The sequence below is a fragment of the Dioscorea cayenensis genome, chromosome 15 (assembly GCF_009730915.1).
Source record: "Dioscorea cayenensis subsp. rotundata cultivar TDr96_F1 chromosome 15, TDr96_F1_v2_PseudoChromosome.rev07_lg8_w22 25.fasta, whole genome shotgun sequence".
Lineage (NCBI taxonomy): Eukaryota > Viridiplantae > Streptophyta > Magnoliopsida > Dioscoreales > Dioscoreaceae > Dioscorea > Dioscorea cayenensis.
This window is the reverse complement of record NC_052485.1, coordinates 930146-947645: the sequence shown is the minus strand read 5'-3', so window position 1 is coordinate 947645 and position 17500 is coordinate 930146. Positions and strand designations below refer to the sequence as shown.

General features: G+C 31.5%; 1 protein-coding gene and 1 long non-coding RNA gene across 2 annotated transcripts in view; both read left to right on the top strand.

Annotated features, from left to right (window-relative positions):
- The first annotated feature begins 1525 nt into the window (after positions 1-1525).
- Positions 1526-8205, top strand: LOC120277179. The gene is made up of 5 exons (XM_039283931.1): positions 1526-1549; positions 2823-3005; positions 3104-3151; positions 4941-5112; positions 5179-8205. Exons 1-5 carry the CDS (start codon positions 1526-1528, stop codon positions 5268-5270), a joined length of 519 nt encoding a protein of 172 aa, XP_039139865.1. The 3' UTR covers positions 5271-8205.
- Positions 8206-8593: 388 nt separating this feature from the next.
- The window catches only part of LOC120277018, a 14708-nt gene continuing 5801 nt past the window's right edge, over positions 8594-17500 (top strand). Inside the window, exons 1-4 of the long non-coding RNA XR_005541433.1 lie at positions 8594-8910; positions 11218-11311; positions 12264-12302; positions 17073-17153. This is a non-coding gene — a long non-coding RNA (uncharacterized LOC120277018). The remainder of the gene's footprint in view (positions 8911-11217; positions 11312-12263; positions 12303-17072; positions 17154-17500) is intronic.

The window sequence follows — 17500 nt, the reverse complement described above, 5'->3', positions numbered from 1 at the left end:
TAATTTCATGCTTCCATCAATTTGTTTCCTCTTTCTCCAAATCATTTATATTGAGAATCCAATTCCACCACTAAATAAAATAATATATAATGTTATTTCAAATTTATTGTTACAATTATATTTAAACTTAGTTATTTTAAATTAAGTTTCTATTAAATATGAAAGTTAGATATACTAAAACTTATTAATAACTAAAAATATTAACAAATAAATATTTATTGATTATATATATATATATATAATATTATATTAATGTCGAAATAATCTTTAATAAATATAATAAAAATATATAATATATTTTTTCGGAGAATCCCCGTGGGGAGGGGAGACCATTCCACGCCCCCGCCCCGCCCCGCTAGGTGGGGAGGAATTTTTCCCCGCTCCCCGCCCCGTGGGAGTTTCGGTGAATCCCCGCCCCGTCGGGGCGGGGCCCCTCGGGGAACGGGGATTCTCCGCCTCACTTACATCTCTAATATGGGATGAGGTTGTGAGTAGGGGTGTATTTGAGCCGAGCTATTCGTGAGCGGCTCGATGTTCGGCTCGATGTTAGAGCTCGTTCGTGTTCAGCTCATATTGTAAACGAGCCAAGCTTGAACATCATTTTCAAGCTCGGTTAATAAATAAGCCAAGCTAGAGCATCTGAAAACTTGGCTCGTTTTAGCTCATGAACAAGCTCGTTTATATATACATATATATATATATGTATATTAAGGTGTATATGTGACTATGTCGTTGTTGTCAATTTGAATCACACATATAGGGCTCTAAACTACTATTCGAAGGCTCCGCTCGTTAAAAGCTTAGGTCAACTAGTTCATTAAGTTAAATGAGCTTGTAAGATAAACAAGCCAAGCTTGAACATTACCAAGTTCGGCTCATTAAATCTTATGAACAACTCATTTATTGTATAATTAAAAGCTCGTTTATAGTATCATTTATAATTTTATTTGTAACAATCATTAATATAATCATTTATAGTGTCATGAACAAGCTTATTTACCGGATCATTAGTAATATTGCAAAAGAAAAATATTTATAGATAGTTACATCACAATGTTTATTTTGTTATTATTGTAATTATTTGTTAACTTATTTAATGAATATTTTAACATGCTTGAACTCAAACCTTAATGATTCCATAAACAAGCTTAAATTATTTTTTTACTAAAATGATCCTCAAACTTAAATCGAGTTGAGTCACACTTGATAATGATTCATTAAATAAGGTTTAAATGATAATTTACTAAATAAAAAAATAGAGTATAAAAAAATAGTCAAGCCTTAATTAAGCTAACGAGCCAAGTCTAAGCTTCAAATTTTCTTAACAAGTTGATCTCGAGCATGAAGCTCGATAAGAGCTCGAGCTCGAGCTCGGTTAAAATAGTATCAAGCCAAGCTTGAACATGAAAAATGAAGCTCGAAGAAAGCTCGGCTAGAGCTCGAACTAGATTAAATAGTAACAAGCCCAGCTTGAACAAAGCAAAGCTCGGCTCGGCTCGACTCGTTTACAGCCCTAGTTGTGAGAATGAAAGATGGGCTTCAGGCAGAAGTTATTGTTTTTTTTTTTTTAATTTCTTCATAAAGGGGAAAAAACTTGCATTAAAGACAGGGCTACTAGATGAAGAAAATAAAATGTTAGAGTTATTAAACATTGTTAAAAACAACAATTCAAAAAATAAAATTGCTCTAATATATTTTAACTTCTTACACATGTTTACAGATATTAAATTATAATTAATTTAATATAAAAAAATATATCTAAACACTTTATAAAAACATTGTTAATAAATTATTAATAGTTACTAAAACATAGTTGATAAATGCTACTTATTAATAGCAACAATTCCCCTTTACTTGATCCGGAGTAGTTTCTCTCTATTTGCTGCTGGGTAGGCCTATGTCTCCAGACAGTAGCCTTCACCGATCCAGCCTATTACCTTACTCTTGTTGTCCCTCCCTACTTTTTTTATTGTTTTGTTCGTTGTTCTCCTCATCTCTGGTGAGAATTTCAGACCGTTTTTATTTCAAATTCTTCTTGTTGTCTCATACTTATGTATTTCTCCGTACTCTTTTTATTTTAATAAATTTGTGATTTATCCACTTTATTAAAAAAAATCATATATATCAATAAATGTAGGTGTTGTCAAGTAGTATATGCTAATATTATATTAAATTAAAATAAAAATTACAATCATTTTATATAAATTACTAATATATTATATATTAATAACTATTATTTAACGCAATATTGAATTTTTAATTAAAAGAAAGAAGAAAACATAATTATTAAAATCTTAAAATTATCATTAAAAGTGCTTGAAAGATAAGAATCAATAAAGATGAATAAAATATATAAATTACAATGTTTGAAATAATAAAGGGAAAATAGAAATTTGAAGGAAAAAAAGAAACTTTTCGGGTGAAATTTGTTGCTATTATAGTTTCTATTACGATGTTGATTGAATAGCAAGAGCTTCTCCAAAGTTCGTAAAATTCTAATTGAAATTTAAGCATATGAAATTTGAAATATTATATCTTTGGTGATCCTGCTAAAGTTTTAACACATTATGTTTTAATCATGATTATATTTAAATTGAAAACAAATTTATTTTTTTTTGTATGATTTAAAAATTTGACTAAAATCAGCCTAACTGAATTACCATTGTTTTAATAAAAACCTAAGTTAAAAGGATATTTGAAATTTAATTTTATTATTATTATTTTGTTTTTTTATGATCTATTTATGCATATAATAATAATAATAATAATAATAATAATAATAATAATAATAATAATAATAATAACCCCTAATAATCCCTTAGTTTCTCCTCTCTCTCCCTCTCGCTCTCGCTCAGGTTGTCGCCGCCGTCGCCTCCTCTCTCTCCTTCCTTCTCTCTCATTTGCTCGCCGCTGGCTCTTCTGTTCGAGAAAAGCGTCACCACCACCTACTCATCTTCAAACGGGCATCACCTCTGCGACGAGGAAGGCTCTCGAAATCACATCAGGTACCGCCTCCTCCGCCTCTTTCTCTTTCCTTCTCTATTACTTGCTCGCCGCTGCTTTTTTTGTCTGAAGGCGTCACCACCGCCGCATTTTCAAACAGGCATTTAATCCGGTCCAAGACGGGGAAGGGCTCACGAAATCACATACGGTATCTTGATTTCTCATCTTTTTAATGAGATTTGAATGGCCTGATCTTGAAGAGATTTCGCCTGCAATAGAACAACAAGTTCACAAACCTTTTGCATCAACAAGATGAGGAACTGTATTTCAGATTGATCTCACTTCTCGGTAAGGGATGATGTCTGGGTTATTGGATTATAATGCCTTGTTGGACACATTCAAAACGTCATTCAGCATTCATGGATTTAAGAATAAGGAATTAAATTTTTATTTCTGTTTTGGGTTTGAAATCATACAATTCAAGGAAGAAAGATCAGAACCATGAGAAAGGTGAACAAACCTTGAGTTCCCCTAAGGACTGGTGCATGCCATCTTTATGCTTTTGCATGAGTGTTGCAAAGTTTCCTGGTACATCCAAGCTTTTCCCCAAATCATAGGCCTAAATAGGAAACAAATAATAGTGCATTAGCAGTGCTTGGAGTGATGGCATTTGTATTGCATTACGTAAACAACCGACCTCGAGGTTATCTGGCATTGAGAACAGTTCATGCTCATCCTTTCTACAACTAGTATAAACCATGAATTATCTGTGAAATATTTGCATATTATTTTGTGGACCTCAAAACTATTTTAGAACAATCATGATCTTCTCATGTTGAACTGTTTAGATAGAAAGTTTATAAGTAAGGCCAACACTATGAGTATCTACTTACACTTCTGAAATATTGAGAATGCATGTGATTATCCACTCAGTTGGGTTCTAGGAAATCAAATTGCATGTTTATTGATGATTTATCTGGGAATGAGAAAAATTAGTTTAGTGCTTTGTAGTTTACTAGAACGCAACACTGCCAAATATAATGTTAATTTATTGAATCTTATAATTAGATATCACCTTCATTTGTTGGCCTTACTTCACCCAAAACCCTAAACCCTAATTCATCCTCTTTGAAGCTTCATTTTTTTCTAGAACTCTTTCTTTCTCACTTTTTTTTTTATTGTCATAATAATATAACACTCATAAAGATGATGTTGTGCGTTCCAAGCTTTCTTATTGCTATTGAATTCATTCTCCATTTTGATTATTTCCATTCAAAGAGGATGGTGCATTTATTCTTGTAGAATTTTGCTAGATCATGTTATGCTCATGATGGGTTGTTAAGCCTGAGTTATCCTAGGAAGACTCTTCTTTGCATTGAAAAGACTACTACCAGTTTTATTTAACTTCTTTCTATTTGGTAGGTCAGATTTTCGTAGCTGAAATTCAATGACAGTTGTGGGGCTATTTCTCATAATTTCCTTGGCTGTAATTTTTCAATCATTAATGAGCCCTGTCCATTGTATCTTTTTTCCCCCTAATATACTTAAGCTTAAGCTTGGATAAAAATACACGAATACTATTTATGGTCTAAATTTTCAATCATTAATGTTTGCTTGTTTAGCTTTATCAGCATAAATATTTCTACTTGTAGCTATGCTCAAAGTGCTACTTTGCTGCTACCTGGAAGCCCTTGTCATCCCTGGTGGAAAATCAGTTGTTTTGAAGTTTTAAGTAGACCTTAATTATCAAGTTTTGAGAAAGATGATTTTCATGTTTTTTTTAAGATCGATCATAATAAAGGTTGTTTGTGTTTTAGTCCATGTTTATTTATTCTGATTTTGGAGCACTGGCTCATCAGCTAATCATGTCTCTTGAATGGTTTACATCTTTCTATGATCTACTGTTGTTTACTGTTCTTTTGTGTTATACATCATGTGATATGTAAAATATGCTGCAAGTTTTTGTTATATCTACCTCACTTTCCATATTCTTCCAGGATGGATGGTGTTTAGTACAATCATTCCAGAGATTGAGCGCTCTACAAGCTGATCTAGGATTGATGTTAAGAATAAGCCACAAGTGTGGAAAAGTTGGTGCTCAGATTCTTCGATCAATGGTCGTATTAGAACATCTGGCATCATCCAGGGTTGTTGACATGCAAATAAAAGGTAGTATCTTTCTTCCCAATTTCACTGTTTGATTTAGTGTGTAGCCTTTTGCACTCGTTTTATTAGGGACTTTCAAGCAAGGTGGAAATGAAGTGGGAAGAGATCCAATAAGAATTGACAAGAGGAGAAACTGCCAGAGCAGTATGGGAATCATATAAACAAAATTTTCCCGAAGATTTTGCTAGAGATCTAGAATTAGGAGATAATCCTTGTAACTTTGTTAATAAAATTAGACTATTACTTTTGGGAGATTCTCCAAACGCCAATTATGGTAAACAACAAGTAGAAGCTATTAGAAAACTAGAACAAATACAAATTAAAAATTGGGCTTTTATGAAACCATTCTTTTTAGATTTTATGTATTATAGTTGCATTTCTGGATGTTTTTATGATAAGACAATAGGAGATAAACTATTTATGAAGTTACCCGATCCATTAGGAACACTAATTAATAAAAAATATAAAGAATTACAAGTGTTGCCTCAACTAGATAATATGTCAACTAGAATAAAATTGGTGGTTGGGCAATTGGTAGAAAAGTGTACTTAAATACAAATAGCCAAACAATTCAAGGGCAAAGGAGAATATAGTTTTTGTAGGAATATTTACACACCCCAAAGATATGACAAAGAATATAAGCCTAAAAGAAAATTATACAAAAATAACATAAACCGGTATCTAAAAAGAAATCTTATTTAAAAAAGAATAGTTCTAGGAAACCTTATTTAAATAAGGATAAACATGTTAGAAAATTTGATAAAAATAGAGAATACAAAAATAAATTAAGTTGTTTTACATGTGGAAGCACTAACCACCTAGTCCGAGATTGTACAAAGAGAAAATTATCATAATAAGGAATCTGTGTTGATAGATTGTGTAAATGAAGACTTATTACAAGTAGATGAATATGTAAGTGATACAAAGAGTATATACAGTATAGTTAGCTATCTAGATCTTGATGAGCTCAAAGAAGACAGTAGTGATGAAGAAAAATGTGAATTTATGGAAGGAATGCTAGAATCTATTAAAAAAATATAAAGATTGGCACCTCAAAGATCTAGATCAGCTAAACCAAATAGAATCCATGTTAGCCTATTTAGAATGAGAAAACCCCCAGCATATCATAGAGGTAAATATCATAAGGTAAATAAAAATGACCCACAAAGAATTAAGGATGAAATAAATACGTTGGAATATATGTTTGCAAAATTCAAAGATATAATAAAAAATAACAACATAACATTGTTTCAAAGCTTGGTTCTAGATAAACTAATGATATGGATTGTATAAGATTGTATAAGAAAACATAGGAAGAGAATAAATAATGAAACCCAAGCATAAGTACAAAAATCTCATTCTCCCCCTTTATCAGAAATAACTCCTTTAGAATTTTTAATCTCAGAAGCATAATTAAATAATCTCGAATTTGGCCTAAATAATTATGATTTTACCTTTTTAGATGAATAGAGAATGTGATCATATTTGGATAAGAAATAGTGGAAATAGTGATAAGCCCTGTAATTTCTGTAACCTGTATCCTTCATTAAAATTAAGATAAAGATATAACACTTGCCTAAAAGAAAGTTGTAGATTTTGTTTAATAGATAGACACCAATTACCCCCTGAATCCTCTTCAAGTGAGCTCCCTAGGATTAATAGATATGAAACATTAGAACTAAGAATCTTGTATTTAGAAACACTTATTCAACAACTACAAGAAAGAATATATAAATTAGAAAGTGGAACATGACAGGTCTCTATTATTAAACCACCCTTATATTAGCCAAGATGTAAAGAATGCTTATAAAAAATGTGGGCTAATATGGATGAAAATAATGAAAAGATTAGAAAAGGAAAAGAACAAAAAATAGAAGAAAAAATCTTAGAAGAAAACTTAGAAGAAAATATAGAAATAGAAGAAATAACCATAAACAACCCTGTAAAGTATGAAAAATCACAAAATACCAAGTGCACCTATATATAGTATAAAAATACCCTGTAGAATTCAAATAGATGAATGGAAACTAGATGTTTTAGGATTAATTGACACGGGATGTTCTAACACAATTCTTGATGAAAATTTGGTACCACCAAAATATGTTAAAAACCTACTATTAGAAAACCAATATAAAGTTGAGCAAATGGATGGTCAATTATTTACCTTTACAAAACAACTAGCACCATGTAAGATTAGCTTTTTTAAGAATAATCAACTTCTTACAAATTACTTACACTTTCAGGGCAACATTAGTCTGCGAGACTTTAATTTAAGACTAACTAGATTTATTATTGGACTTAATATAATAACCAATTTTTTCCACAAATGTACAATAAATTCCTTCGGAATCAACATTTTAGGAGTTCCTCTTTTACCTTATGCCTCCGAACTTTATTTTGAAAGCCAGCCAAGACCAAGGCTGTTGTGAAAATTGTAAAGGACAAACCTCTTGGCAAGATCAAGAAAAAACAGAGAAAACTAATGAGACTCTTATAGAATTCAGCAAATGTAGTCTATTTGATGAATTAACATTTGAACCTCCTTTAGGCCAATTAGTTAATCTAAATTTCCTTTATGATTTGATATCTTCAGGCCATTTAGATATCGATGACATCCTGAGTAAATTAGAAAAAAGAAGAAATTATAGGAGATAAACCATGGAAACACTGGGATAAGAATAAGATTTTTTGTAAACTACAATTAAAAGACCCAGATTTTAGAATACAAAATAAAAAGATAGAATCTACTAATGAAAATATTAATTAATACAAGATGCATATAGATGAATTACTAAAATTAGGGGTAATAAGACAGAAGCACTAGTAGACATAGAAGCCCTACTTTTTTTTTCAGAAATTTAATAATTTTTTAATAATATTTTATTTTTTGAGTTTTTAAAAATTTTTCGGTATTATCTTAACCCACGTTAATTTTTATCGCAGAAGTTGACAACCGTTGTCAATTGGATTTGATATGCTTAAGGAGTAAATTAGGAACTTTTAATAAAGCGAGCAATATAGCTAAGTGGCTATAATAGAAGGACTATTACAAGAATTTTAATAAAAAAATACGAGTCATTTATTGAAAGTTGTATGATTAAGATTAGAAATTAAAATTTTAAACAATAAAAAAATATTGATTTTACAATTTGTAATGTAGAGTTATTATTTTAATTTGGTATGTAAAACAAAATATAGATTTTATTTTTTTAAAAACTAACATTTGTCCGTTTTAATCCCTAAATTATATTTAAAATATTTTACTCAACTTTTGGCTATCATTAATTGTTTTTTTAAAGCCTAAATATAATCACAAATATGTGACAATGATTAATGTATTTATTAAATTAAAAGGAACAAAATATAAAGCACTAGATAATCTCCTTCGTTTTGGCGGACTTCTTAGCTTCTTTTTTCGTGGAGAGTAAGCTACCCCCCTTATCTCCCCCCCTCCCCCCCGGGTTTGGGGAATCTAGGGTTTCATGGAGGCGGAGAACCCCGCGCAATCTGGAGCCGGAATCATCTCTGGCCTTGAGAATTTCATGTGCCATAGCAGTCTGATGATCGAGCTCGGTGACCAGGTCAATTTCATTACCGACTAGAGTGGAAAGTATGTAGCTGAGAAGGTCCAGATCGGGAAGGGTGTTGGAGGCTTTTTTAATCTTCTTTTGCCGATTGTTGTTCGATTTTGATACATTCAAGTGGGAGCGCAATTCTGACGGTGTTTTGCCTGTCGTTTGGTTGCCAAGCCATGGGCACAGCTGAGGGCTCTGTCTCTCAAAGATTTTATCAAGAATGGTTGTAAGTAATTTTAGATATTAAGAACTTATCTTGCTTTGATCTTTTGTGATTTTGATGGAAAATTTCTTTTGGTGATTTTTCACTTCTCGTGAGTTTATTATGGATTTCATCTTGCAAGTAGAACTTTACCAAGAATTCATCTTCTTTAGCAAAAATTATCTATCCTGGAATGCGTTTTGGAATGGTTGATTTTATGAAGAATCACTCTTGCAATGCATTTGTTATTGTTCTATTTGTTGCGATGCTCCTGAATTGGGGAAGGTCAAATAAGGGCTTCTCTTGGTAGCCTTTGATGTGATTTTTCTTGAATTGTTCTTGCAATAATGCTACTATTTTTGTGGAGATAAAAAAACCAAAGGGAAGAGGCTTTCAAGCATGAAACTTATGATAATTTAATAATACTTAAGCGCAAGATCACAAAGAGTATTAGCGCCACTAATTTGAAGGACTATCAAAGTTGTTGGAAATGTTCTACTTTAATTTTGTTATGATATGTTTTGATGCCTTATAGTCAATTTTGTTGTTTTATAGCCTTCTCAGGGAGGAACTGAGGAAGGTTGTGCCTTCTAGGGTCCCTGATCATATTCTTAGATATATTGGTGAGGATGACAAGGAGGTTCCTGACATGTTGTTTTAGTTATTATTCAAAAATGTTAGAATTGTGCTTTATAATGAGGCCCTAGAGAAGCTTGGAAGGCTTAAGGATTTAAGCTAGTAGGCATCTAGAGACCACATATAATGCTCTGATTCAGGATTCTGTACGGATAGGTCCATTGTGGGGTGTCTTGCATATGGTGCCGTGCATTGTGCAAGGTGGGGAGGTGGGTGGAAGCTTTTAATATCATAGGTAAGGAGGATTTTACTCTAGACACTATTTTTGGGTATGCAGATGATCATTGGGTTGTTGTATGCTTCTATTTTTGAAGAAGCAATGTCTTTTCTCCATAGGATTCAATCAAATTCGTGTGCTTACTATCTTGTGACATATAGGACATTGCTTTCAAGGCTGTTGAGAGGGAAAAAAAGGAACAGTTTGGTTGGTGCAAAAGAATTATCAATATGATGATGAAAGAGGGTTGCAATCTTAATCCCTCTTTGTTTAATCCCTTGTTCATGCATATTTCCACTATGGTGATTATGCTTATGCATACAGTTGTTGAAGAGGATGTCTGCCTGTGGCTGACAACCAGGTTATGTAACTCATAATAGATTGATCGGAGGGATTTATCGGAATGAAGAGCATGGGTTTGTTTTGTGGTCTTTTTTTTTTATTAGTTGATGGATCAGGGGAAGCAAATTTTCTTGGAGAGATGGTGGGTGTGAAAGAATGAAGGGATTTGTTTAAGAGGCCGAGAGGAAACTTTTCTATCAGTTTTATCTTGATAAGATTAAGGCTTAAGAATGGTGTATTTCTTGGTTTTGGCTAATTCTTGTATGATTTCACTTTTTACAGTCTGCTAAGCCCAACTCTCACAATAGACTTACAGGGTGCATGGGAGTTAGTCATGGAGGTATGGTTTATGAGGATTGGAATTGAATTCTATTTTTTTGCAGTTGAAGAAGGGCTGAATGTGGCTGTAGTGTTTAGTGCTGAAATAATCAAGGTTGAGCCAAATTTGGCTGCTATTGGTTTAGATTCATCTTTATAGTGTTTTTTTTCCTCTGTTCATATAATACATTGTGCATGCAAATATTACTTGAACATTATTGGAAATTGTATTTCCATATTCATGGTCACTATTAAAATTATGTATCATTTTTGGCTAGGGCTCTGTTATACTGGGTTTTCAATATTTCACTATGAGATGGTTCATGAATCACGAGTAATTAAATAGTAAATCTGTTATTGCCGCATGTCCCTTCCCTAAGATGGTATAGTAACTTGCCTCCTTAACCTCACATTAAGTAATTCAGCATGCACAACTTTCGTGTGAATTCCAGCATGTCTTGAATCTCACATCTATTTTTGGTAATCTTATGCTAGCATGCAACAACCATATTAGATGATTTTAGCCTAACATCCATCGATTGAATGTCATGTTGCTTTTATGAGAGGTAGAGCTTTACAAATTTTGATAATTGAGCAACAATTATACTCCTATAATTGTTCAATGCCTTGATTGAGCAGAGTAAACTGTAATGGTTAGAAAACTGTCATATGATGGGCCTCATTTCTGGTCAAACTATATGTCTTTGCCCATCCTAATTTTTTGTGGTTATGTGCATTACAAGTGCATGTAGCATGCCCAATTTGTTGCACTATTAATGAATAATGTATCTAGCCTATATTTGGAGTTTTCTTCGCAGGTATTTATCTTGGTTCTGTTAGATAAACATTGATGAATGGAGGAGATAATCCCAAATAGGAGTTTCCAGAGGTGTATCATTTGTGTACATAAGGGTATATTCTTTCCCCACCATGTTTGTTTTGTAACTTGAGTTTGGTTTTTTTCCTTTGCCTATATTGGAAATGTATTTTATATTGTAGCTCACTTAAAAATTGGGTGAGAAAGGTTGTTGGAAGCATCCAAATCTCTTTCTTGCAAGTTCACAGATTTTGGTTGAAAATAAAGAAATATTGAAAGTGGACAGGAATATAAGTCATATATAAGGCTTAATATCATCACCGAATACTTTGAAAGTTGTCGTGTTTGTTCATACTAAATTCTGTTGTAACCCAACCATCTTTCTTCATATTCTTCAGTTTTTTCTTTTTCTTTTTTCTTTTTTTTTTTGGCCTTATTTTTCTTCCCGTGTATGTTAAGTTTTTTTCCTTTTTCTTTTGCCACTCTTGCTTTTCCTCTCAACCATTTTTTTAGCATACTCTTCTTTTAAATAATTTTTTTTCTTTGAAAGGGTTGGTAAATTATTAACATTGTTCATCACTATGTAAGTTTAAAAAATCATTGACTTTTCCTTTTGAACAACTCTTAATATCCTCTTTAGTATTTTGAACAATTTGCATTGGATAAGGTAGTAATTTTTTGCTAGACCCAATGTGGTGGCTTGTAGTCTTATCCAATGCATCTAAAATATCATTATTGATCTTTAAATACATTGTTTGGTTCAAGTGACCTTTACTACCTATCCAGTTTTAGCTGGCAATATACTTCATTAAATATTATTTAAAAAATAATATTTTGATTGGTTAGTGTAAGATAAGAAGCATAAGTATGACACTTAGGGTGTAGCCTCTTTGCATGCTCAATGTTAATATACTCCTCAATTATTTTATTTATCACACATATTATTAGCAATCTCATTGTGCAGTTTTTCTTTAGTCTCAAGCGGATGATTATCAACCACAAATTTGATCAAATTGGTATTTATTTTTTTTTATTTTTACATTGCAGAGGAAGCTAATGGTATCGGCAAAAATAGTGACCTAATATGTACTTGCCCTTCCACTTTTTTCCTTTATTATTATCCGTGGTTTACTTGGTGGCTACATCAATAGCTTAGTCATTTTTCCGTAATTTTGTTGGTATTATTTGCGAGGTTCTATTTAGTTTTAATGTATCATTGCATCTGAGTTATGTGAAACTTGTCTCTTAGTATATGATTTATGCCTTTCTTCTTGTTCCAACATAATGATATTCTTTTTATCTTCCATGTGAAGTTATGCGCACTAGAGTTTGATATTCACCATCCTTTGTACTATTGGTTATTAGCAGCACTAGAAATTTATCAGCTTTATTTGTGGGATATGCTCATAGTTAAATATATTAAATAATGTATGAGTTGAAGGTGTAGATTCAATATTTATTCTTTATATTATGATTGTCCACTAAGTGTGTAGGATTTTAAAATATTCTTCTATGGTCATGTTTGTGTTTTTTGTTGAAGTATCTTTTGATGTAAATGTAGGTTAACGGCTGGGGTGACCCACACAAATGTAGGAGTTAACCATAGTCTTAACCTTGATCTAGGGTTTTTTTGATTTTCACATGACATTACACCAAATTTTTCAAAGTGAATAAATTCACTTAATATGAGCTCAATTAATCTTAATAGAGTTCAATTATACTAACATGGTTTAAAAAAAAAAACTGTTTGTTGGTTTTATTTGTGACGATAAACAGGCTAGTTAGTTGTGACATTATTTGGCCACATGGTTTTGCCATATTTTTCATGAACTTTATCAGTGTTAGATTTGGTTTGAACTTAGACGGGCGCCACTTGCTCAACCTAAATTACACGCTTTTTGCAATGTGTTTTGTCCAATGTGTGTGTGTGGTTGATCTTGTTTTATACACTTGTATGAAAACAGTCATTGGTTATTTCATAACTTGTAGTTGTGGTACATATTCTGAAGAACTTGATTATTTATCCCTTTTTGATCATATGAGAGTTAGTATCTCTTTGAATATAAAGCTTATTAAGCATTAATAGGAAATGTTAATTTCTTGGTGTGATGAAGAATTTCATGTTTTTGCTATCTTATAACGTTTTACGTTTTCTTTCATGTATTATTTTGTGGAAGAAATATATTGAGGAGTTATTTATAAGAAATTGGGTGCAGTCTATTGTCTAAGACTTGACTACTAATATAGATGAGTTGTGTTGACTTATTGACTTATTATCCATTGTTTATTATTAATAATAGCTTGATGATATCCTTCTATCTGCTTTGTTCATCATATAAGGTGAGGGCTTCATGAAACTTTACCTCACATGAGAGCCGTTTTTCATGCTCGTAAGTCTTTCTTTGATAGCTCTTAAATGAATTGCTAACCACCAACTCGAAATTCAAACTTTTTCTAGTCTCCAAGTGGTCATCAGAAATCTATATAAGGAAATATGCTTGGAACTTGTGGCAAATATTAGACTTCAGAAGATGAAGTTCTTGTTCCTACAAGTAGCTATGATTGTTTAAAATATTGTCCAATGCTTGAACTTCTTATTTCTTAATCTAGTTAAATAGTTTGTATTTTTCATATATGGTCTTAATTGTGTTATGTTTAAATGGTTTTTCTTCATGGTGTGCTTTTTTTTTCCTTGTGTTTGCACCATATTATTTAGTCTTGTTTGTAACAAATATCTTTCTTCAAGATTTAGAACATGTATGCCAAATTGCTTTGTTGATAATTGTCACCCAAACCAACATATTGAATTTTAATATAGTTGTTCTAGATATTCTAATTTTCTGGTGTGATATGTTTTCGGGTCTCATTGGATTCCAATTTATGTGTAATCTGAACAAAATAAATTTGTAATATTATTTTAGTTTCTTAAAACCTTATCGAATATTGAACATAAACCATCAGTATATCTTGTGCACCATGAGACTTGGTATTTGAGCTAAGTGGTGTTTCATGGAATTTTAATGTTTCTTTAGTTTTCATGATTTGTGTTTGAGTTCTGAAATTTAGCTAAAGAAGGCTGATAATTTTCTTTATAGTCAATCTTTTATGATGGATCAAATAAGACCGCTTCTAGTGCATACAGTTTTGCAATACAATGTAATTTTTCTTTATTATGTTTCTTTTTATCACACTGAACTTTAATTTTCTTCAAATACTTGGGCTTCAGGGTATACATAGATGATTTGTTTTGACAGTTATTTCCGTCTTCCTTTTGAAAGATAAGAATTTTGATATATAATGGTTTTGGTAATTTAGTTCTTTCATAGCTTAAGTTTTACTTGTCAGTGAGTTTGATATCTAATATTCTCATTGTTCATCATCCCTGCTAAGAGATTTGATTCCATCATTGATTTATCTATACCATTGAAACTTTACCAAAAATTCAATTTTTTTTGTGAATTTTAAGTTAATTTGTTTATTTTCCATTAAATTTCTCGTCTCCTCACAATGATTGAAATGTTTTTGTCATGTTAACAGCAGCTTAATAGTTGTCTTGTAAATATTAAATGTCGTTAATATTACAAGTACATTATATTACTGTGAAAGATTTTTAAAAATAAAAGATCTCTAATGAAAATCAGAAGGATCCCTCTTTCCTAGCAATATCTGAAACTATAAGTGTAATTTAGATCCTGTTATTTAATGATTCTTAATAGGCTATATAAAGCAAGTGTGTCCAAAAAAAAAATCCCAACTCAAAAACAATTTAAAATCCCTAATCATAATTTGACTGTTGGCCCTCTTATGTGTAACTTACCTCCTTTTTAAGAGAGTGATGGATGGAGAAAGTTTAGATGGATGGAGAGGAAAATCTCAAAGAGGAAGCAGCCATTTCAGTTTTGCATTTTAATCCTCTATCCTCTCTATTCATTGAGGAGGTGTAAGGAATCGTAGGGTTGCCATTAATTTCTCTTTTTTCACCAAGTTGGAATGCATCTTCAAATTTTTAAGGTTTTACTAGTGGGGTATCAGGTTTATGCATGTGCGTGTGAAGATTTCAGAGGTCTTGATTTCCTCTCCTTTCAAAAATTGGGTTTTTTAAGTTTATGCTGGTTTAAAGTGATGTTTGGTTTTTAGTTTATGCCGGCTTAGGGAATAGGGTTTCAGGCATGGGTCTTGAGGTTTTTCTAGTTTAGGGATTTGTTCAGCCTGACTTGATGGATTTACTGGTTTAAAGATTAGGATTTGGGGGTTGGGTTTTATGGTTATACTTGTCTTAGATGCTTGACTTATATTGCTTGTTTTTTATGTTTTATTTCTTTGACTTAGTTCATTGGGTTGATATGAAAATGTTATGATATTTAGTAATGTGATAATTGATTGATTTCTTAAATGAACGATGTTCTTGTTTTTGGTTTTTTTTAGTTTAAAGTTTGATCTTTTGTTGAAAAAGAATTGGTTTTCTTTTTTCACATATAGTCATTTTAGTGAGGGCTGCCCATTTAATTTTTCACATCCTCATGACATTTTGTATGCATCCTCATGACAGTTTCTACTTATAGTTGCAGGTTAAATGTTAATTGTATAATCTCCACAACAATGTTGGTTTAATATAGAGATTAATGTTTTATGGTTGTAATGTTTTGCAATTGTTAACAAATGGCTACTTATAGATTGACATAATTTAATCCTTGTTCTTGACCACAACTTAATGTGTACAACCAGCCATATTGCATGTGTTTTTTGCACTATAAGATTCAGTAATTCAATCATGCTGATTAGCTTGTGCTCCATATATAGATGCAATACAGCATGTGGAATAAATTAACTACTTAATCTATTTAAGTACATGAGTTATTTTATTGGATTATTGATGGATCATTTTGTGGAGTAAAATGTATCCCCTAAAATGTTTGCAAACCTGTAAGAACAATCCAAGAGGCTAATTTTGCCTGAATAGATAGGTAAACCTTAGTATTTGTTTGTTTTGTTTTGACTCTTAATGCTATTGTTTCAGAAAATTTATTGTTGCCAGTAGTATACTTTGTGATCAAATGCAGTTTTAGTTTAACTAGTTTTACTTAAATGCATGATTGTGCTACTAGTTTATATTATGCCATTTAATCAAGGCTGATTTTTAAATTGTGTTTTGATCTAGTTTAATCCTTGAGTTTTGAAAACCAATGATCCTATTTCCTCTGGCTTCATATTACATGGTATGTTAAGAATTGGTTTCATATGCGAATTGAGTTACCTAAATATTTATTGAATTTTTAGTCAATGTCCTTTATTATTATTATTTTTTTAAATTTTAGAGTTTTTTACATGCCATGTTGGTCAAATTCCTATGCTTTTGTATGATGATATAGTTCTACTTATGATATTGTTTGACCTTTTTCTATGTTCTTTTTAGATGGTGATGTAATTGCAAGTACTTATGTTTTTCTTTATCAATTATAAGTTCTTACTTGTTGTTCCAATATTATTCCCTTTTTTTTTCTTTGACATGAACTTAGGAAGCCACTGTTGTCATTTCCTTGCATCTTTCACGAGTTTTTGTGTGTGTGTGTTGTAAACGGCTAAAATAGTTAAATATGTTAGTTCTTTGGTTGAGCTTCAGTAATTGCTAGTAACTTTTTTTCACCTATTGCTAAATATTTGGGAGAATATGATTCTATTATTAACTAGTCATATGATAATTTCTGTTGTGGGCGTAATGCTGCTTTTCCTATACATCCATGTTTTTAGATAAAAGGATTGTTTATTCTAATGCTCATTTATGTTTCTATTATTGATTCTATTACCAGGATCACATTAGACACGCATGAATTTCTTGTTTTGAATTACATGTTGCAGCAATATCGAGTTCCTTCTACTGTGTGCTCACATGCTCATACATATATGTTCGGCTTGATATCTCTATTATTTTAAATGAAGGTACATATTCTTTTTGTACACATTATACATGCTTTATTTAAAGTCTGAAATTACAAGATTTTGGTTCAAGTTTGTTGTATTATTATCCTCTATAATCTTCAATTTCAGAATGTCCAGTCATCTTGACAAATCATGTTTCATCAGAATCATGCACATGCTTTTTATTGGTTCGCTATAGATGGATTACCCACTATGCATTTTGTTTGTTAAAAACCAGACCTAGCTATGATAGCCTTACTCGATATAATATAGTACAAGTGGGAGTTTCTCCTTGGTGTTGTATTTAGATAAGATTTTTTTTTTGCAATTGTTGTCTTAGATTTCTAGTTGGTTCTTAGATATTTGAA

Coding starts and splice junctions, on each gene's coding strand:
- LOC120277179 (XM_039283931.1), top strand. CDS start 1,526: ATGAAAGATGGGCTTCAGGCAGAA. Junction 3,152..4,940: donor GGCTCACGAAATCACATACG/GTATCTTGATTT, acceptor ATATTCTTCCAG/GATGGATGGTGTTTAGTACA. Junction 5,113..5,178: donor TGTTGACATGCAAATAAAAG/GTAGTATCTTTC, acceptor TCGTTTTATTAG/GGACTTTCAAGCAAGGTGGA.